At 46.1% G+C, this 21,919-nt stretch overlaps 1 protein-coding gene across 4 annotated transcripts in view; it reads left to right on the plus strand.

Moving 5' to 3' along the window:
* The window catches only part of INSR (insulin receptor), a 141,273-nt gene extending 120,917 nt beyond the window's left edge, over positions 1–20,356 (plus strand). For 2 of the 4 annotated variants that reach the window (XM_043466510.1, XM_043466512.1), the window contains 8 exons: positions 4,187–4,286; positions 5,635–5,702; positions 8,319–8,563; positions 10,286–10,396; positions 10,490–10,649; positions 11,971–12,100; positions 12,418–12,552; positions 15,389–20,356. In XM_043466510.1, coding sequence (XP_043322445.1) covers positions 4,187–4,286; positions 5,635–5,702; positions 8,319–8,563; positions 10,286–10,396; positions 10,490–10,649; positions 11,971–12,100; positions 12,418–12,552; positions 15,389–15,743 — 1,304 coding nt within the window. In that variant the 3' untranslated portion in view covers positions 15,744–20,356. Of the gene's footprint in view, positions 1–4,183; positions 4,287–5,634; positions 5,703–8,318; positions 8,564–10,285; positions 10,397–10,489; positions 10,650–11,970; positions 12,101–12,417; positions 12,553–15,388 lie in introns of all 4 variants that reach the window. The other 2 variants (XM_043466509.1, XM_043466511.1) reach the window with 1 other exon arrangement.
* Positions 20,357–21,919: the final 1,563 nt, after the last annotated feature.

A 21,919-nucleotide genomic window follows, 5' to 3' on the forward strand; every position in this document is an offset into this window, starting at 1 on the left:
GGACTTCATCAATAACAAAGACACTGCTAACACGGATTTTTCAAGGATTTAGAGGGAAACCATGAACAGAATTCGAAAGAAATTATGAAAAATGAGGAAAATATTTGTGACCTCATTGACCAAGAGATCATATCTTTAATACAAAATGAATATGTATCTATGTCTCCTATGAGTAAAAGATATATGTCCTCACACAAAAATCAGCAAGGGATATAAATAGCCAATTTTAAAAGAAATAAAAAAATAGAAAACATAAGGGAAAAAATTACCAACTTCACTCAAAACCACACCAAAAAGGGGGAAAAAAGCAAATCAAGATGAAATAGAATTTTTAACTTATCAAATTGGCAAGTGTTTTGCTTGTTTCTGTTACTTAGTTACACACAGTGTTGTCCAAGAGTGAGGACACATGGATGTTATTTTTCATGGTGGGTGAGTCCTAAACCACAGTCCTTTGATAATGTATATCCAAAAAAAAAGTTTCTAGAAGGTTTTACTGTTTCAACCAGCAATGGTGCCTCTAGAAATTCATCTTAAGGAAATGATCAGAGATGTCACCAAAAGATAAATGATTGAGGAAATTCAGCACAGCTTACTAACAGTAGCTAACAATGGAGAATTAAATATTCAACACATTCGATTAACAACTCTTTCTTAAATAATAAGGAAGCTGACATGGCACCCAGGATGTAAAATTTAAAGAGGCATTCACCCTCTGGGGGTGACTCTGCCCTGGCATGGCCCAAAGCAAGAGTTCCTCTCAAATTTTGCATCCTGGCTGCCTCCCTTCCTGAATCCTAGTTCTGGTGGCCACTGGAATCTCAGGAGTGAACTGGTCTGTGGGTCTGGGAAGCAGAGGTGGGGTGGGGTGGGCAGCGTGGCTCCCAGGTGTGCCGGGTGTTGGGCAATCAGTAGCCTCCACCTTTCTGCCTCCTAAGAAAAAGGAGGAGGGATGTGCCCACCACAGCACGTGACCAGATGGTTTCCATTTTTCATGTCCCATCCAACCCTGAGTATTCATTGGAAGGACTGATGCTGAAGCTGAATCTCCATTCCTTTGGCCACCTGATGTGAAGAGTCGACTCATTGGAAAAGACCCTGATGCTGGGAAAGACTGAGGGCAAGAGGAGAAGTGGGCAACAGAGGATGAAATGATTGGATGACATTACCAACTCAATGGACATGAATTTGAGCAAACTCTGGGAGACAGTGAAGGACAAGGAAACCCGGCGTGCTGCCGTTCATGGGGTCACGAAGAGTCAGACATGACTGAGCAACTGAACAACATCCAATCATCAAATATTTAGAGAGGCTTTCTCCATGTGGAAGGAGGCAGTTTGCTGTCAATTCAGGGAGGTCCAGGAGGACAAGATGTCTCCAGATAGAGCTGACCCCTAAGGGCAGCATGGAACAGTGGTCAAAAACTTGCTCAGATGGCCTGGGTTCAAATCCCTGCTCCACCATGAATCAGCTGTTAGACTTGGGCAAGAACTCTCACTTCTCTGAGCCTCTGTGTCCCATTCTGTTAACTGGCATTGATGTTAACACCACCCCCACCCCATCCCTGCCACTTTGGCTTATGGAATGATTAACTAAGATCTCCCAGACAGGGTGCTTCAAACAGTGCCTGGTATGTTCATAAGTGTTCAGTAAACTGTTATTATTAAAGACCCGAAGGACCAGGTTCCTTCTCTGGTTTCCCAGGACTCACTTTCTTCCTTGGCTTGGAAGCATCTGAATACATGGGTGCATTTGCAATTACAGACAATTCAGCCTTGCATGAGAATTAGAAAGAATTAAGGCTGCATAACGTTTCTTCAGTTGGTTTAGTTCTTTGGGACGACCCCCTGGCACACACAGGGCACTTCCGATGGATTTTTCATCTGCCAGAGATGCTGCTGGGATTGAAATAAGCTATTTAATTTGAAGGGTTCAGTGCAAACTGAAAAGACGTGATCCCTTGTTTAAAAAGTGTCAAGATTTTCAAGACAGGACGAGCAGAGCATTGAACAGAGAGCAGGGCCTTCTGAGGGCTTCCCTGGTAGCTTCAGTTCAGTCCAGTTGCTCAGTCGTGTCCGACTCTTTGCAACCCCGTGGACTGCAGCATGCCAGGCTTCCCTGTCCATCACCAGCTCCCGGAGCTTACTCAAACTCATGTCCACAATGTCAGTGGTGCCATTCAACCATCTCATCCTCTGTCATCCCATTCTCCTCACGCCTTCAGTCTTTCCCAGCATCAGGGTCTTTTCCAATGAGTTGGTTCTTCACATGAGGTGGCCAAAGTACTGGAGTTTCAGCTTCAGCATCAGTCCTTCCAATGAACATTCAGGACTGATTTCCTTTAGGATTGACTGGTGGATCTCCTTGCAGTCCAAGGGACTCTCAAGAGTCTTCTCCAACACCATAGTTCAAAAGCATCAATTCTTTGGTGCTCAGCTTTCTTTATAGTCCAGCTCTCACATCCATACATGACTACTGGAAAAACCATAGCTTTGACTAAATGGACTTTTGTTAGTAAAGCAATGTTTTTTAATATGCTGTCTAGGTTGGTCATAGCTTTTCTTCCAAGGAGCAAGCGTCTTTTAATTTCATGGCTGCAGTCATCATCTGCAGTGATTTTGGAGCTCAAGACAATAAAGTGTCTCACTGTTTCCATTGTTTCCCCATCTATTTGCCATGAAGTGATGGGACCAGATGCCATGATCTTAGTTTTCTGAATGTTGAGTTTTAAGCCAACTATTTCACTCTCCTCTTTCACTTTCATCAAGAAGCTCTTTAGTTCTTTGCTTTCTGCAATAAGGGTGGCGTCATCTGTGTATCTGAGGTTATTGATTTTTCTCCCAGCAATCTTGATTCCAGCTCGTGCTTCATCCAGCCTGGCATTTTGCATGTTGTACTCTGCATATAAGTTAAATAAGCAGGGTGATAATACAGAGCCTTGACGTACTCCTTTCCCAATTTGGAACCAGTCTGTTGTTCCATGTCCCGTTCAAACTGTTGCTTCTTGACCTGCGTACAGATTTCTCAAGAGGCAGGTCAGGTGATCTGGTATTCCCATCTCTTTAAGAATTTTTCAGTCTGTTGTGATCCACACAGTCAAAGGCTTTGACTTAGTCAATAAAGCAAAAATAGATATTTTTCTGGAACTCTTTTGCTTTTTCGATGATCCAGTGGATGTTGGCAATTTGCTCTCTGGTTCCTCTGCCTTTTCTAAATCCAGCTTGAACATCTGGAAGTTCATGGTTCACATACTGTTGAAGCCTGGCTTGGAGAATTTTGAGCATTACTTTGCTAGCATGTAAGATGAGTGCAATTGTGCAGTAGTTTGAACATTCTTTGGCATTGCCTTTCTTTGGGATTGGAATGAAAACTGACCTTTTCCAGTCCTGTGGCCACTGCTGAGTTTTCCAAATTTGCTGACATATTGAGTGCAACACTTTCACAGCATCATCTTTCAGGATTTGAAATAGCTCAAGTGGAATTCCATCACCTCCACTAGCTTTGTTCATAGTGATGCTTCCTAAGGCCCACTTCACTTCACATTCCAGGATGTCTGGCTCTAGGTGAGTGATCACACCATCGTGATTATCTGGGTCATGAAGATCTTTTTTTGTATAATTCTTCTTGCCACCTCTTCTTAATATCTTCTGCTTCTGTTAGGTCCATACCATTTCTGTCCTTTATTGTCTTTGCATGAAATGTTCCCTTGGTATCTCTTGGTATCTCTAATATCTCTAATCTGGTAGCTTAGGGGTAAAGAATCCTCCTGCCAATGTAGGAGATCCAGGTACAATTCCTGGGCTGGGAAGATCCCTTGGAGAAGGAAATGGCAACCTGCTCCAGTATTCTAGCCCAGAAAATCCCATGGACAGAGGAGTCTGAAAGGCTAAAGTCCACGGGGTCTCAAAGAGTCAGACATGACTTAGTGACTGAAAATCAACAAGGACCTTCTGAGTAGGGGACCTAGCTGATGGCTTGGGTTGCATGTCTATGAAGCTGGTGGTGAAGGGAGAAAGCTGGCGCTGGGCAGTGGTCTGGGGTCACTGCAGGGGATACTGACTCAGGGACTAGAGAAGGGGAACAAGGGTGAGTGGCCCATTAGATGTATAGATATGCTTTCTGGCGTGACCTTTGATGTGAACACATTTTGATGAGAACCCTACATTTTCTTATTCTATTTCAGTAGACGTGCCATCAAATATTGCAAAAATCATCATCGGTCCCCTCATCTTTGTCTTTCTCTTCAGTGTTGTGATTGGAAGTATTTATCTATTCCTGAGAAAGAGGTGAGTGTGGTGATATGCTGGTAAGTGGTTAACAACCAGCTCTCTTGGGGAAAAGTATGTCTACATGTGTGTTAGTCTCATGGTCGTGTCCAACTCTTTGCAACCCCATGGACTGTAGCCTGGCAGACTGCATTGTCCATGGAATCCTCCAGGCAAGAATACTGGAGTGGGTAGCTATTCCCTTCTCCAGGGGAACCTTCCTGACCCAGGGATCAAACCCAGGTCTCTTGCATTGTAGGCAGATTGTTTACCATCTGAGCCAACAGGGAAAGCCATATGCATTATGATAGGATTTAATTTATCCATTTTTTTTAAACATAGACTTGATTTCTTAGTTTTCAGTTCATAGCAAAACTGAGGCAAAAGTATAAGAATTTCCCATACACCCCTTGACCCATGCATGATCCCCTATTATCAACATCCCCCATCAGAGTGGTTATTTGTTATAACTGATAAACCTACATCAATACATCATTATCACCCAAAGTCCACAATTTATACTATGCTTCACTCTCGGTGATGTGCGTTGTATGGATTTGGACAAATAATACAATGACATGTTTCTACTGGGGCTTCCCCAGAGGCTCAGTGGTAAGGAATCCACCTGCCAATGCAGGAGATGCAGGTTCAATCCCTGGATCAGGAAGATCCCCTGCAGAAGGAAATGGCAACCCACTCCAGTATTCTTGCCTGGGAAATCCCATGAACAGAGGAGCCTGGCAGGCTACAGACCATGGGGTCACAAAAGAGTCAGGCACAGCTTAGCAACTAAATAACTATCACAATGCAGTCACTCATGAACCTATAGTATTTCTGCCATATGTATGCAATCATCTAAATAAATAAGATAACAGAGATGGAGAGAAGAGTGTCCAATATAGTAAGATACAGTGTGATAATTAGGAAGGGTCAGTTTTGAGTATGTGTTACATTTGCTTTGAAGATAATATATTTAACTGTAGGCTTATGTAATTTAATTTTAAGCGGTGGTTGTATTTAACAACTGGCTTGCAAATTTCCTGAAAATTTAACAGTTGTTTCTCATAAGCTGGAATGAGATGGTTTCAGAACAGCAGCGGGTGAATAGTTTTTAGATGTTATAATGACAACCATAAATTATAGTTTATGGGTAAGCTGTTCCATGCTGATGCACTTAAGTAGCCATCTGATGGGCTTCTGCTAAAAAAAAATTAGGATCCCCCATCCTCACCGCAGACTGTATCCAGGATTACGTGGCTTCTGCTAATAAGGGTAGCTGTTTGCTCTGGGGAGGTTATATCCTCCTGCTAGATACCCATAGAGTCCTGTGAGTTTATCAAGAAGGAGTGTCTCCATTTTTCTCATCCAGGCAGCCAGATGGGCCACTGGGACCACTGTATGCTTCTTCAAACCCAGAGTACCTCAGTGCCAGCGATGGTGAGTTCTATCCCTTTGCCTATGGGTGACCGGAACCCCTCTGTTTGGTTTCCTGTGCCATCTCCATCAATTGATAGTCAAGGGTTGGTACCCTGGGGGGCTGAGAAGAGTCTTCTTGTTCCCTTGATTCGGCACACCTGCCCCTTGTGCAGAAACCCTGTTACCAGGAGCAATTAGACACCTGCCGTCTGGCACTTGTTTGGATGGGCTGATGTAGATGGTCTAGATGTGCTTGGGCTGGGCTGAGACACCCTGAACTTGGTGCTGCAGGTAGAGATATAGAGCATGGGTCCTATGCTAGAGAGCGTGCCGAGGGTCAGAGCCGGAAAGTGGTGACAAAACAGGCCATCCAGGCTGGGAGGTGGGGTCAGAAGCCAAGATGGGAGACTGGAGATGAGGGATGGGGCAGACAAGAAGCAAGGACCAGATGGGGAATATGGGAGGCTGGGTGGGTACCACCAGCACCTCTGCCGTTGGTGGCCAATGAACATGGGTGAAATGCTGATGCTGGTGACAGGAGCATAGGACTGATGACCATATTCCCTTGATTGTACCAAAGGGCAGTGAGTGACCCTTGTAGATAAAGCTTTGACTGTTCCTTTAGACATGAAGGCAGCTATTGCATTACAACCTTCTAAAATGCTTCATGCAGCAAAAAAAATCAAAGAGCGACTTTCAAGGCATGAACACTATTGCGTGGCAGGATGCTGCTTTGGGAGACAGGGGTGGTGTTTTTAAGGATACCTGGGATTCATTTCAAAGAAGTCTGATAAGACATGCAGACATGGAAGTAACTGTCATGAGGAAGAAGTGTAGACTCACGGAGCCTGGAAAAACAGGAGGCAGGGCCACACGGGGAAGCACCAGGGTTGGTCAGGAGGCAGAGGGAGTGAGAGAAAAATATGAGCAAGAGGCTTTATTGTCTTTTCCATGGGAAAGGGGAAGTAAGACCTAGGAGGGGCTAATTCAAGCTAAACTATTTCAGCAGGATCTGGGGCATAGGAACTGTCCCTGGTTGTCTCCTAACTGGACCTGGGATGATCAGGGCAGGGGGATGGTGACCCAGAGTGTGAAAGCCTGATGATGGAGGGGATTAGGATGTGGGCTCTGGACTGGCTGGTTTGCATATGAAAGGTGGACTCACAGGCACTTCATTTACTATCTGTGAATTGGCCACCCCTGCGAAGGGCAGTCCTTCCAGGGTCAGCAAGACCTCAAAGCATCAGAATAGAGAAACTAGACAAGGGAGTTATTCCAGGTGGGACTAGGCACAGAGTCCAGGAGTAAGAAGGGGTGAGTGTTGATCCAGAGCCTTCCTCTCTCTGTTTGGGGAGTGGCATTGTTAACCATGTCAGAGACGGGAAAGCTGAGCCCCAGGGCTGCCATCAGCTCCCTCAGTACTGTGCATCCGCTCTACTATCCTGCTTCCTTCTGGGGCTGCAGCAGCGGCGGAGGGCACGGGGGTGCTCAGTGAAAGCTGGAAGTTGCAGCTCGTGGGTCTTTAAGGCCAGGAAGTTCTGGGCCAAGAGGTACACAGAGGGAAAGGTCGAAGCTCAGGGCTTTCGGGGGGGTGGGGGAGGGACTCCCCAGTGAGTATGTGTAAGTTCATTTGGGTTCAGAGCTCTTGTATGATCCAATGTCCTTGCAAGAGCCATTGGTGATGGTGTTGTGCTGCTTGGACTTCTGTACTCAGGCTGGGTGGCTTAGAAAACAGTTTGATTTCCTCACAGTCCTAGAGGCTGGAACTCTGAGATCAAGGTGTCAGCAGGATGGGTTTCTCCTGAGTCCTCTCTCCTTGGCTTGTAGATGGCCATCTTCTCCCTGTGTCCTCACATGGTTTTCCCTCTGTGTCTGTATCCTAATCTCTTCAAGGACTCCAGTCAGATTGGATTAGGGCCACTCTAATGGCCTTATTTTACCTTGATCATCTCTGTAAAGACTCCACCTCTAAATACAGTCACATTCTGAAAAAACTTGGGTTAGGACATCAACATATACATTGGTGAAAGATACAATTTTAGCACGCAACAGGTGCAGAGGAGAGCAGGAAGCATCATGGTTTTTCTTAAGACTGTGTATTTGTCTGCAAATTATTTGCTGCAGTGTAACAAACCACTACAAACTTAGGGGCTTAAAACAACCACTATCTATTGGCTCAAAATTTGGTGGGTTTGCCACCTGGGCAGTGCTCAGCTGGGTGGTTTTTCTGGTCTCACTCACATGGCTGTAGCCCTTTTGCAGATCCACTGGCACTGAGTTGTCTTGAATCAGCTCACTCACCTATCTGGTGGCAGGCAAGGCTGGGTGTTCCCCCTTCCTTTTGGTACTTTGCAGAAACAGGCTTAGAAGGGAAGTAGCATCCTTTGGTAAGGGGACTGTGAAATCAGACAGGATGCAGGCTCAGCTCGGCACGTTACTGGCCAGGACCATGGACTGATTATGGCTCCTTCCTGAACCTCTGTCCATCCTGTTATTGGCCCTGTGCCCACTGCCCAGCACAAGGTCTGGGCCACAGGAACCACTTTAGTGAACATTTACAAGGAGGAGGTTGGGTGGGAGGTGGCCAGGACCCCCAAGGGATCTGCTGAGAGTGCTGTGTAGATAAGTGAGGAGTAGTATTTCCATGCTCTGTGTATGTGCCGGACGAGTGGGAGGTGCCTCGAGAGAAGATCACGCTCCTGCGAGAATTGGGGCAAGGCTCCTTTGGCATGGTGTACGAGGGCAACGCCAGGGACATTGTCAAGGGTGAGGCGGAGACCCGTGTAGCAGTGAAGACGGTCAACGAGTCGGCCAGCCTGCGAGAGCGGATCGAGTTTCTCAACGAGGCTTCGGTCATGAAGGGCTTCACCTGCCACCATGTGGTGAGTCCCCCTGCTGGCTCCGGGAGCAGACAAAGGCTTTATTTTTTAATTTTTATCTTAGTTTTTTAAATTTTAGTTGGAGGATAATACACTACCATGTGCAAAATAGATAGCTAGTGGGAAGCTGCTATATAACACAGGGAGCCCAGCCCAGCGCTTTGTGACGACCTAGAGCCTATATATACTTATGACTGATTTGCTTGTTGTGTGGCAGAAACCAACACAACAGTGCAAAGGCTTCCTTAACACACATTCTCTCGTCCCGTCTCCTCCATCCTTCCTCTTAATGCATAGAGCTTGAGGATGCTGAGTGTGGACCTTCTGCCCAGCCCCCACTCTGCTGAGCATCCCAAAGGTGGCCCTTCCCTTCTCATTTCTCCAATCCCATCCTTTCCCACCTCACCTAGAGTGAGACCCTTTCGCTCTCCCATCACTTTCTAGAATCTTCTATCTCTTCCCTCTTCCTGGCTCCTATGTAACCTTTAAACACTGTGGTCCACCTGATCCCTGCCCCCCACTCCCCAGTCGGCACAGGCTCTCCCTGCCTTTCTACTCCTTTAGTTTCCCCTTGAGCCTGTGTCCTTTCATCCTTGCCCCAAGCATATTCTTGGAGCACCTGCTCTATATGAGCTCCATTCTCCTCTCTGGAATGCAGCGGATGTCTGTCTGGAGCTCCCAATCCAGAGGTGGGGACAGAATCTAAGCCCAGCAAGTTAATGATGTCATCCCATGAGGAGACGATGCTATGGCAACAGGGGAGAGAAGGGCGGAGCTGGGGATTTGGGAAGGCAGCAGTGGCAAAGGTATATTTGAGCAAAGGCTCCAGGATGTAGGGACTGGGTTGAGGGACAGGTGAGAGGACAGAGCATCAGGCAGAGGGAACAGTTAATGCAAAGTTCTGGAGGTGGGCTCAGAGAGACAAGGGTTTGCCTTGGCGTGTTGCTGTTTGGGAGCAGCCATTTATTCACTTCTTTAAGTAGTATTTGTGCAGGCCACTGCAGGAGATGTTGCAAGGACAAGGTTGAATGAACCACTGTGATTCTTTTGGCCCTTGTGCAGCTTGCTCTTTTTTTTTTGGCCTCGCCCCATGGCTTATGGGATCTTGGTTCCCCGCACAGAGTCCTAACCACTGGACTGCCAGGGATTCCCCGTAGCTTGCAATTTTCATCTGTACCATCCAGGACAGTGGGGCTTCCCTGATAGCTCAGTTGGTAAAGAATCCGCCTGCAATGCAAGAGACCCCGGTTCAATTCCTGGGTCGGGAAGATCCGCTGGAGAAGAGATAGGCTACCCACTCCAGTATTCTTGGGCTTCCCTTGTGGCTCAGCTGATAAAGAATCCACCTGCAATGCGGGAAACCTGGATTCGATCCCTGGGTTGGGAAGATCCCCTGGAGAAGGGAAAGGCTACCCACTCCAGTATTCTGGCCTGGAGAATTAATTCCATGGACTGTGTAGTCCACGGGGTCGCAAAGAGATGGACACGACTGAGGAACTTTCACTTTCACTTTCATCCAGGACAGTGGCCACTCACTTCCCCACCCCAAATCCAACAAGATGTTGACCTTGGTGTTTCTTTGGAACAGACCAGGGCTTCCTACAGGCCGCTCAGGACCAGGGTGCTGGGTGTGATGTAGGTACCACACAGAAAGACCCAGGTGGGTGGACATCTTCTCACAGACCCTTATTTCAAGAATCTCCCCCACCCCTGCTTATTCCACAGGTCCGCCTCCTGGGGGTGGTGTCCAAAGGCCAGCCAACGCTGGTGGTGATGGAGCTGATGGCTCACGGAGACCTGAAGAGTTACCTCCGTTCCCTGCGGCCTGAGGCTGAGGTGAGCTGTCTCCAGCTACCTGGCAGGGCGCCCAGCGCTCACGGGCCTTGGGCACCTGTGTGGCTGAACACACCCTCCCTGTTTCAACTTTAGAATAACCCCGGCCGCCCTCCCCCTACCCTGCAAGAAATGATTCAGATGGCGGCAGAGATCGCCGACGGGATGGCATACCTGAACGCTAAGAAGTTCGTGCACCGGGATCTCGCAGCCCGGAACTGCATGGTCGCCCACGACTTTACCGTCAAAATTGGAGGTGCGTCTGGCTTTCTGCCTTGAAACGGGTGACCCAGGCCTTTTGGCTTCAGTTGTCTATAGCGAGCACTTCAATCTTTTCTAGTAGTGGGAAGGGGCAGGGTTAGGGATGGGGGCTCACCCTCATACTGTAGTTTAATTGCATTTGTCCTTTACTTCATTCATTCACTTCTTTAAGTAGTATTTGTGCTGGTGGCTGCAGGAGGTGTTACAGGGGCAAAGTTGAGTAAGTCACCATAATTTTTCTGCCCTTGAGAAACTTGCAATTTTTGGCCTGGCCACATGGCTTCTGGGATGTTGGTTCCCAGCTCAGAGTCCTGACCACTGGACCCCAGGGGAATTCCCTGCAGCTTGTAGTTTTTATCTGCACCATGCAGCACAGTAAAATAAAACAAATTCAGTAAAAGTAAATAAAAATAATTTAAATTTGGTAAAACAAAATTTTTAAATTTAGGAAAATTAAAATTAATTCAATAAAATAAAATAATTAAAATTCAGTGAACTAATTTAAATTAATTTAAATTCAGTACAATAGAATGAGGTTAATTCAGTAAAATAAAATAAAATTAGTTCAGTAAAATAAAATAATTAAAATTCAGTGAACTAATTTAGAACTTCCCAGGTAGCACTCAGGGTAAAGAACCCACCTGCCAAGACAGGAGTCATAAGAGATGCAGGTTCGATCCCTGGGTTGGGAAGATCTCCTGGAGGAGGACATGGCAACCCAAACCAGTATTTATGCCTGGAGAATCCCATGGACAGAGAAGCCTAGCAGCCTACAGTCTGTGGGGTCACAAAGAGTCCAATGCGACTGAAGAGACTTAGCACTCACACATGAGGAGGCTGAGACTCTGTCTTGTCTGTGGGGTGTGAGGACAAGGGGTTGTGAAGGGAGGACCCTGCCTTCGGTTTCTGGCTGCGCAGCTAGGTGGATAGTGGGGCCAGATCCAACGGGGAGCAGTAGGTTGGCTGCAGAGGGTGAAAAGTCTGCATGGGTGGCCTGTGAGGTCGCAGGTAGGAAGGGAGTTTTGCTGAGACTGAGATCCCCATGTTGCAGGTCAGAACATCACTGCTTTGCTGCTTGGTGGTTCTTTTCTTTCCTTTTAAATGGTGACCCACCCTCCCCCTCCATACCCCTTGAGTACCCTCAGAATCCATTCTCACTGAATTTGGCTGTGACCCAGGTGAGCACACCCCTGAAGCAGGTGAGCTCACCCCTGGAGCAGGTGAACTCAAGAGCTCTGCCAAGGGTGGGGGAGTAAAGACGGCAGACAGCTGGGGCGCAGCTGAAGGCTAAGAGCATGTGAACTGTTTGTTGTCAGACTTCGGAATGACAAGAGACATCTATGAAACGGATTACTACCGGAAAGGGGGCAAAGGTCTGCTCCCCGTGCGGTGGATGGCACCTGAATCCCTGAAGGACGGAGTCTTCACCACCTCTTCGGACATGTGGTGAGTTATGTGTGGGCTGGCGGAAGGAACACTGCACTTGAATTCCAGGTTGCTCTGCTAGTATGACCAGTAAGAGAGGAGTCACTTAAAAACAGACTTCTTCATGGCTTCTCCATCAAGAAAAGGAAGGGATAGCATGTCGGGGGGACCCTTGCACAACTACTATGACATTCCAATGAAGATTAGTCTCATAGGAATCTCTGAACTGCAGCATCAGCTGGTTACAGAACTGGCCAACCAGGTCTAGTAAGCCAAGAAAGGGCGTGTGTGTTTATTTGAATGGCTTCATTGTTACTACTCCCAACTGTCATTGGCAGGTCTTTTGGTGTGGTCCTTTGGGAAATCACCAGCTTGGCAGAACAGCCTTACCAAGGTCTATCAAATGAGCAGGTGCTGAAATTTGTCATGGATGGAGGGTACCTGGATCAACCTGACAATTGTCCAGAGAGAGTGTAAGTGTAGAAAGGTGGTGTAGTGTGTGGGGTGCTCGTTCAAAAGTCTGTGCCTTTTGCATGGATACTCATGTTTGCATATTGTATGTCTATGTGTGTTTGTGTTTGCAAGTTTTATCTTTGAATACACACTTGTGTTTTATATGATGTCTGTATGTGTGTTTTTGCTTGCCTTTTGCATGCACACTTGGATTTGCATATTGTGTCTACATATTACTACATGCTTGTGTGTTATATCATTACATGTGTGCTTTATTGCCTTTCATATCTTCAGAAGGTTGTGTAGGACACTGCAGAGCAGTGGTTATTTGGGGAATAAAACTGGAGAGCTGGGGTGGAGACTTACATTTAACTACATTTTCTTCTTATATCTCATTGAAAGTGGAAAAAAGAAATCACAAATTGTAAACACTAAAGCTTCAGGGGTACATACACCATATCCCCTTCCAATATTTGTCTTAAATTTTTGTTGCAGGAGCAGATGTACAACACAAACATCAAATGCACATCAATAAACACTTGCAAAATTGTCCAGCATCGTAATAGTCCAATAAATGTAAAGTAAAATAAAGGAAAGTACTATCTTCCTAAATTAGCAATAAAAAGAAGGGAGGGAGACAAGGAAAGAAGGAAGAGTTATGATATTCACTGCTCTCAGTGGTATGGCTAGATAGTCATTCATGTCACTCTATTGTAAGAATTGTAAGAATGTTTGTTGTCCTTCAGTTGCTAAGTTGTGTCCAACTCTTTCATGACCCATGAACCTCCAGGCCCCTCTGTCCACGGGACTTCCCAGACAATATTACTGGAGTGGGTAGCCATTTCCTTCTCCAGGGGATCTTCTTGACCCAGGGATCAAACCCAAGTCTTCAGCATTGGCAGACAGATTCTTTACCACTGAGCCACCAAGGAAGCCCATGGTAATAATAACTACTCACAGAAATTTTATTTTAAGTCTCCCAAAAAAAAAGAAAGAAAGAAATGATCTAAACATCCAACAATATGAGAATTGGCAAGTAAATTGATAAAATAATCAATAAAGTAATTTGATAAAATAATACACTATAGCAATTGACATTTCAGATGATGCTTATGAAATATTTTGTAACTCAGTGGTCTAGGTTATGTTAAAATATTAAGGGTAGTAAATGTGTATAAATTGCATTTCCAAATGTATCCAGACAGAAAAGACGAGATTATATCTGAAAGAGAGTTATGTGCAAGCTGTATTTTCACTATATTGGTGGGTGTTTTCTACCTCTCTACAATAAGCATTTACTATGCATTGCTTAATGCATGTAATATTTCTTTACTAGTGTTTCTGGGAAAAAAAAAAAAAGTTTGCCTTCCTGAAAAAAATGCATGGAAGAAGGCCATTTTGATGCTTCATCCTCAAAAGAATAAGGTATCAGTTTAGAAAACCTAATTTGAAGAAATCTCACATGCAAAAAAGTATGAAGCAGAGCTCCTTGGAAACTCGGAGCAAAATATTTCTAAACATTGCTCCATGAAGTTTCTCTCATGGCTATGTCAGGAGGAAATTAGTGCCCCTAGGGTGGAGACCTGCCAAGTTTTCCTCTAAAGGGCCATATGGTATTTTCAGCTTTGTGGGCCTGGCAGTTCTCTGCCTTGTAGTTCAAATCAGCCTGGGACAATGCATAATTGAATGGGTATAGCTACGTGCTGATAAAACTTTATTTACAAAAACACTTGGAGGACCAGATTTGGTCCAGGGGGTGAAGTTTGCCAACTCCTGCCCTGGAAGAAGTTACAATGGTGAAAGGAAGAGGTAAAATGGAAATCTTGAGCCCCTGGGTCCTATCTTAAGTAAAGTCATCGTCCCCTGACCCCTCCTCTCCTTCCCTCTCCAGAGAGTGGGGCCTGGGCTTGCGGACAGCTGCTCAGAGCTGGCCCTCTACGATGGGCCCACCCAGCTGCCCTCATTCTGAGCATCAATGTGTATATAAAATGATGAACTCACAGAAACAGACCTACAGACACAGAAAAGAGACTTATGCTTACCAAAGGGGAAAGGAGGCGGGGAGGGATAAATTAGGAGTTTGGGATTAATAGCTTCACACTCCTGAATATAAAATAGATAAACAAGGACCTACTGCATAACACAGGGAACTATATTCAATATTTTGTAATAACCTATAAGGGAAAAGAATCTGAAAAATGATGATATATACATGGGGTTGACCAAAGTGTTTGTTTCCATAACGTCTTACAGAAAAATCTGAATGAACTTTTTGACCAACCCAATCTATCTGAGGGCCTTCCTGGGGGCTCAGTGGTAGAGAATCTGCCTGCCAATGCAGGAGATGCAGGTTCAACCCCTGGGTCTGGAAGATTCCCTGAAAGAGGCAATGGCAGCCCACTCCAGTATTCTTGCCTGGAGACGTGGGTGGACAGCGGAGCCTGGGAGGCTGTAGTTGTGGGATGTTGGACATCCCAAAGAGTTGGACATGACTTAGAGACTGAACAACAACAACGACAACAAAATATATATCTGAATCCCTTTGCCATACACCTGAAACTAACACAACATCGTAAATCAACTCTAATATTAAAAAAAAAAAAAACTGATGGACCTGGCTGGTCTTCACCAAGTGGCAATATCAGGAGAGGCCCTTGTGGATCTGGTTTGGGAAACCCTTGGCTCTCTTCTTAAAACCATCTTTCGCGCCCTTCGGATGGCTGCTTCTGCTTGACCCTGGAGGTCAGCACTTGTCCGCATGGGAGTGAGTGCCCCACAGGCGCGGGGTGGGGGAAGGAGGGTCGCTTGGCGGCGCCCCGGGTCCTCACCCTCCACGTGCCCCTCTCTGTCCCGCAGCACCGACCTGATGCGGATGTGCTGGCAATTCAACCCCAAGATGCGTCCGACCTTCCTGGAGATCGTGGACCTGCTCAAGGACGACCTGCACCCCAGCTTTCCTGAAGTGTCCTTCTTCCACAGCGAGGAGAACAAGGCGCCCGAGAGCGAGGAGCTGGAAATGGAGTTTGAGGACATGGAGAGCGTGCCCCTGGACCGGTCCTCGCACGCGCAGAGAGAGGAGGCCGGGGGCCGGGATGGAGGGTCGGCGCTGGGGCTAAAGCGAAACTATGACGAGCACATCCCCTACACCCACATGAACGGGGGCAAGAAAAATGGACGGATTCTTACTCTGCCCCGGTCAAATCCTTCCTAACGACCCCTGCTAGTGGGGGAAGGGTTCCTGAATTCACTTCCTTCTGGTTCGAAGGCCTCCAGAAAACTCAGGATTTCCACCTAACTCTGCCACAGTGTCAAACAGAGCTCAGAGATCACGACTATCCATTTCTGTTCCTCTTCTGACTTCAAACGCAGTGGTTCCATTGCCTATTTGACTTGTCATCTGAGCACTTAACTGTGAACCTGGATGGGGAAGGGGTTTCCACGGCTGCTGTCCTTTTGGGCCACCGAGATTTCAAGCCCAGATGTTATTATTATTATTATTATTTTCCCTAGTAGTTTGAAAGAAAGCACCTATTTTTACAAAGTTTTTTTTTTTTTTTGCTGGTGTCTGAGCTACAGTAGAAAACATAAATCTTGTTTATGAAGCAAAAGTTAGAAAGAAACAAACCCAGTTCTAGTAGAATTCCAAGCTTTACTGAGTGGGCTTCAGGAAAGTGTTTTTTCATCCAGGCTGAAGGATTGTTTTTTGTTTTTTTCCTTCACAAAACCAGTTCCTCAAATTGACCAATAGCTGCTGCTTTTGTACTTTGGATATGGGTCTGCAGTCCCGATGTGTGGTTCCTGTGTGCACTTGTGTGTGTGTGTGTGTGTGTGTGTGTGTGTGTGCACGTGCACAAATCATGTGTGCTGAGTGGACACTTTGGGGATCAGCCCATGAAGGTTCAGCTCTTCTGGAGTACGTGAGTCCCTGCTTCCCTCCCCACCCCTTCCTTCTTTTCTACTGGGAGACTGTGCCCTCAACAAATTCTTCTGTCCCAAATGGAGCCTCAGGATTCTTCTCTCCCTTAACTTTGGTGAAAAATGTTTTCTGGGAGCCGTGGGAGTCATTGGAGTGATAATGGATCTTTTCAAGACCAAACAAAGCCAGGACATAGCAAAGATTTTAAAAAAGAAGAAAAGAAAAACAAGAACTGAGATGATGAAGAGTTTTGAGAATATATTTGTAACATATTTAATTTTTAAAAAGAATCTCCAGCATCCGCCTCATAAATTATTGACCATTTCCTGGGGTGGGAGGTAGGGCGTGTGGGTTTGTCTGCCTGTGTGGGGCAGGAGGAGCCAGGCACCGGTGGCCTCTTTGCTTGGTCTTCAAGGCATCCATTTTTTCTGGGACTAAAGCCACATTAGCTGCTAATCCTCTGGACATCATGGTGAGGCCACGCTGAGCGTGTGGGCGATGGGGTTTGATGGATGGTTTGGTTTCCGCTCTGAAAAGCTGAGCCCTGCCTTCGAACACACTTGTGGCTCCTGGATCTTCTGGTTCCCTGTGTGTACTTCTCAAGCTTCCTCAGCGGGGTGTCCATGTCCCACAGGGATTGTGCAAATTCGGCACCATCAGATCTCAAAGTGGGACAGCACGAGTGGACTTTGAAAACACTAGCAATATGAAGACGTGCCTGTCGGTCCCCTCCGCCCTCAGGGCATCCGACCGTCCTCAGAACTGAGCTCCCAGAAGCTGCTCTGCGCCCAGTGACTTCAACTGGACCAGGTGTGGAGCCTGAGCTGAATTCTCAGGTACTTAACGATCGTGCAGTCCCTAAGAGAGTCAAGTCCGGAGGAGAAATCGCTAAGGACCTTCACACTACGGAGAACGTGAGAATGGGCGCGATGCCACAGTTGCTTCCCTTCTGGGGGACGAATGACCGCTGCTCAAATACAGGACATGATGGACTCATTGCCATGGTTCATCCAAATCATCACCCACAGGTTATCTCTCGAGTGCATTTTCTCACAAGTCTTAGACTGCTTTCCTTCTCTTCTCAAGAACTGTGGGCTTCAGAACACCTGGGATGCCATGGTGACCTCCAAACCTTCTCAGTTCTTGATGAAGAACACAGGTAGACACGCATCCCAGTTGCCTCTGGCTATCTTATTTATACAATTTCAGAAATGACAGCATGTCAGTATATTTCCAGGGAGCCTCAGTGATTGGGTACAAGGAGCACAGAAATTATTTTCGCCAAATTTATTTTGTACATAGACAAGGATCTGTATGTAAGTCAAAAAGGAACGAAACACGTAGATCTAGGTATTTTGTTCTTTTCGTAGTAAATTTGTAGTGGCCATATACAACGGTAGCAGCAATTTTCACATTTTTCTAATTCAGAAAGGTTTTCTTATATTAGGGGGAAATTATTTATTTTAATATATAAAAATCACTGTAAAAAAAATCACTTTCATAAGAAATGGTGAGCATGTAAAAAATTTTTTTTCAAAGAAAAATAAACAGGTGAATGTGGGGTAATGATTTTTTTTCCCAGCACAGTCTACCTCAGTGTATTGTTAGGATGTGGTTCAATAACGGACATCTTTGAGACTTCAGAATTCTGTCTGGATCCGATCTGAATCAGGGAAGATTCATATCAGCTGATTCCGAATGCCAGGGACCAGTAAGAATTTTGAGGGAGGGAGTGGGGCTGAAGTATGGCTTTCATGTGAGCATAGATCCTTTTCCTGGCTGATAATATTCGCCTCTGAATTTAATCTTCCTTTTTTTTTTGTTTGTTTGATCCTCCATCCATTGACACCGTGGCCTTTAAGAATGAAGCAAGTTTCAGGCCATCACGATATATCTGATGTATCCAGTTCTGAGCTACCCTTAGCTGATGAGGGAAGCTGCAGTGTTGAGACAGAGACAGTCTTTGATCCAGCCAGCATGCTCCCTTCCCCTTAGAATCTCCGTGGTGTAAGCATCTAGGTGCCCTAGGCTCTCCATGGTTTATTTCCACTCTTTTTAGGCTGAGATGCTTTGGGGAACATATCATTGTCTTAGGAACTTCACACACAAGCACTCAATGCAGTGTCTGTTGTCATTCTCTGAGTGGGAAGGGAGATGTTGAGAAATCTCAACCCTAAACCCACTGAGAGGCTAAGCACATTTTTTTAGCAACAAAACCTTGGACCCTCTCATTTTGGTTTGGTTGACTTCAAGATGATGCTATTTGACCTTAGGTACTTTGACAACCCATGTGTAAGCCTAGATGGGGCCAGCAGAAATGCTGTTATATGCACCAGACCTCACTGCCCTTCCCATACCTGTAGGCACCACCCCAGCAGAGTCACCTTTCTCCATTTGCCCTGGAGAGGTACTGTAAAGTGCTGGGTCTGCCCTTTGTGAATGGAATTCCCCTGACTTCATTTAGCTATCTCTGCTGCAGCAGTGAAAGAACAATCAGGCTTGGATCATAGCCTCCTTTTGCATCAGATAATGTGGACTCTGTCACAACAGAATTCAGTCCTCGAAACGGATGTCCTGGAGGATTGTAGTGATGGATTATTTTTTTTTAAGCAACAAAAGCCAGCTTTGGTTGAATTTTTTGTTTTTGTTTTTAAAGGTGTCTCATTATTTTAAAAACCCCTTTTTATTTGTGTGGCAAAAATAAACATATAGTAGTTCCTCCCTGGATCAGTGATGTCAAACGCACGTCTGGAAATGTTTGTATTCTGGGAGCTGTCCTGGGTGCTTTTCTGTCCTTTTAAGCTAGTAAGAAGCGAGAAGTGTTGCTGGTTCTCTGGATAGATGTTGAGCACAACTGAAAGAAAATGTGGGAATTGATGCGAAGGTCTGCACAAACAATCTGAGACCACTGGAGACTGCCTCCAATTGCTAGGCAGATCTCTGTCTCTCCAACCGGAGCAGATGATCTGCCGTGAAATGTGCTTGTTGGGTTGGGAGGTGTTTATCTGAAACAGCCATAAGATTGATCAGTGGGCAGGGTTTGGCCCATGCTCTCCATCTGGGTACATGAGTGGATGTGCTGTAGTCCCCCAAATGACAATCTTTTTCTTCTTTGTGGTTGGTAGAGGTTGGGGTTCAAGTGCCACTTGACACCACAGGTGATTCAGAAATGATGATTTTGTTCGGAGTTGGGGGATGGGGTCGCGCTGATTATATATGAATGATGCCCATAGAATGATATCCCTTCAGAAAACCTTCTGGAATGTTCTTGAGAATATTGAGGTTGGGAATAGAAAGTATGGACGGGCATTTGTTCTTTAAAAGACTTTGTAAAGGAATGCAATGGACGTTCCGAGGCTGTACCTGGAGGTGAATGTTTCCTTAGGGGTCCCCCAGAGACAGAGGGAACCAAAGACTTCTTGAGCTCACTGTCATCTTCTCATACCAGTCAAGGTCCAGAACCAGGCTCTGGCCACATTTTTATTTGGGTTTGGGCCCTAAAAATCCTTGTTAAAACTCAAATCAGGAACCCAGGGCTCTTGGTCCCATTTGAGAAGAAAGGAAACAGGATTCCCTCCCCCGCCCCCAAAGCGTGCGTGTCCACACCCATTCAGGAATGGCTTGTCTGTCTACCTTGTGTCCCCGATGGGGTGGGGCCGGGGGTCCAAGCCCTGCCCGTCAGCAGCAGACACCTCCTGTGCCTCGGCTTACGCGGAAATCAACTCAGAGACACAAGACCCACCGAGAGCTCAATTCTTAGAATTTTCAATGTTTTCCTACAAGAGCCAAGTAGCACCATATACAGAATATGCCTTTTTTTTTTTTTTGAATATCAAAATTGCTCTGCATGTAAAATATGGGATAATTACCTGTTTATATGAAAATTCGGAATAAATTATCTGAGAATACTCTTGTTCCTGTGTGGTGTCCAAGCCAGGACTTGTGAACTGTGTTAAGGCAAATCCCTGGGGTGTTGTGGGTATTTGTTATGAGAGGAGACAAATCCCTAGGTTCTTCATAACAGTGAATCAGGAGGTTAAATATTGTTGCCATCAGGGTTAGTGATAATTCACTGATCCATACCTGTACAGTTGAATCAACCCTTTACATACTGAACTATTTCCATACTAGTTGGTAAGTACCTACGACCTCAGGGACCCCAAACCTCCCCAGGTTCCAAACACTAACCCTAAGAATACCAGGGAACCCCAAGATCTTGCTCCATTCCACCATGCTGGAGACTTAGATGTGGAGTAGGTGGCCAGTTCAGTGTTTGCTACTGTCCGCTTACCCAAAGGAAGTCACAGAGATGAGCCCAGAGTCAGCCTCAGGGGAGGGAGGTCTGTCTGAGGGTTTTGATTGAGGGTGTGTGTGAGTGGGAGTCAGTCCTGCAACAATCACCCACACTTCTTACTTTACCCTTCTGTGATTGAGGATAGACCTTCCTTCATCTGACCATGTGTGTGAGTGTGTGTGTGTGCACATGCGCACTCTCAATGGTGTCCAACTCTTTGCAGTCCCATGAACTGAGCCTGCTAGGCTCTTCTGTCCATAGGATTTTCCAGGTAAGAATACTGGAGTGGGTTACCATTTCCTTCTTCATGGGATCTTCCCAACCCAGTGTCTCCTGCATTGGCAGGTGGATTCTTTACAACTGAGCCACCAGGGAAGCCATATGACCATAGTGAGGATCAAATAAGGTAACATTTATCCCCCAGACCCCTCCAGGTTCCTCACCACTAAGAAACTGATGCCACTGCTAGGTAGTAGCCTGAATTGTGCCTCCCTGGGTTTGTGAAATTCAATAAAGCCTCTTGGAAAAGGGAAAATGCTTTTCTCCCCAGGAAAGAATCTCAAAGATACTTCAGTCTAGAGTGAGAAGCTGGGTGGGTGGCATCTTCTCAGAGGGGCCACTCAGACTCCTCAAACCCATGGCCAAGAGATGACAAGGCAGCTTTGGGTCCCTGGCACTCTGACTCCAACTCAAATGTGAGCAGCATGACAGATGAGATATTTGTCACAAGCAAGAGGAAGCATGTGGAAACTTTGGTATGCCCAAAGTTTTTGCAGGATGGGGCTTCCCTGGTGACTCAGTGGTAAAGAATCCACTTGCCAATGCAAGAGAGGCAGATTTAATCCCTGATCCAGAAAGATCTCACAGGGTGCAGAGCAGCTAAGCCCATGCACTGCAACTATTGAGCCTGTACTCTAGAGCCCAAGAGCTGCAACTGCTGATCCCACTCGCCCTAGAGCCGGTGCTTGGCAGCAAAGGAAGCCACCGCAATGAGAAGCACGCACAGTGAAACTAGACAGTAGCCTGCACTCACTGCAACTAGAAGAAAGCCCTCATAGCAGTGAAGACCCAGAACAGCCCCAAATAAAATAAATAAATAAATTTTCGAAAAGGCTATCCAGGAGACTTCCTAGAGGAGGCAGCATCCCAATGGGGTGCTGAACTACATATTTTAAAA

This window comes from Cervus canadensis, chromosome 4 (genome assembly GCF_019320065.1).
Source record: "Cervus canadensis isolate Bull #8, Minnesota chromosome 4, ASM1932006v1, whole genome shotgun sequence".
NCBI lineage: Eukaryota > Metazoa > Chordata > Mammalia > Artiodactyla > Cervidae > Cervus > Cervus canadensis.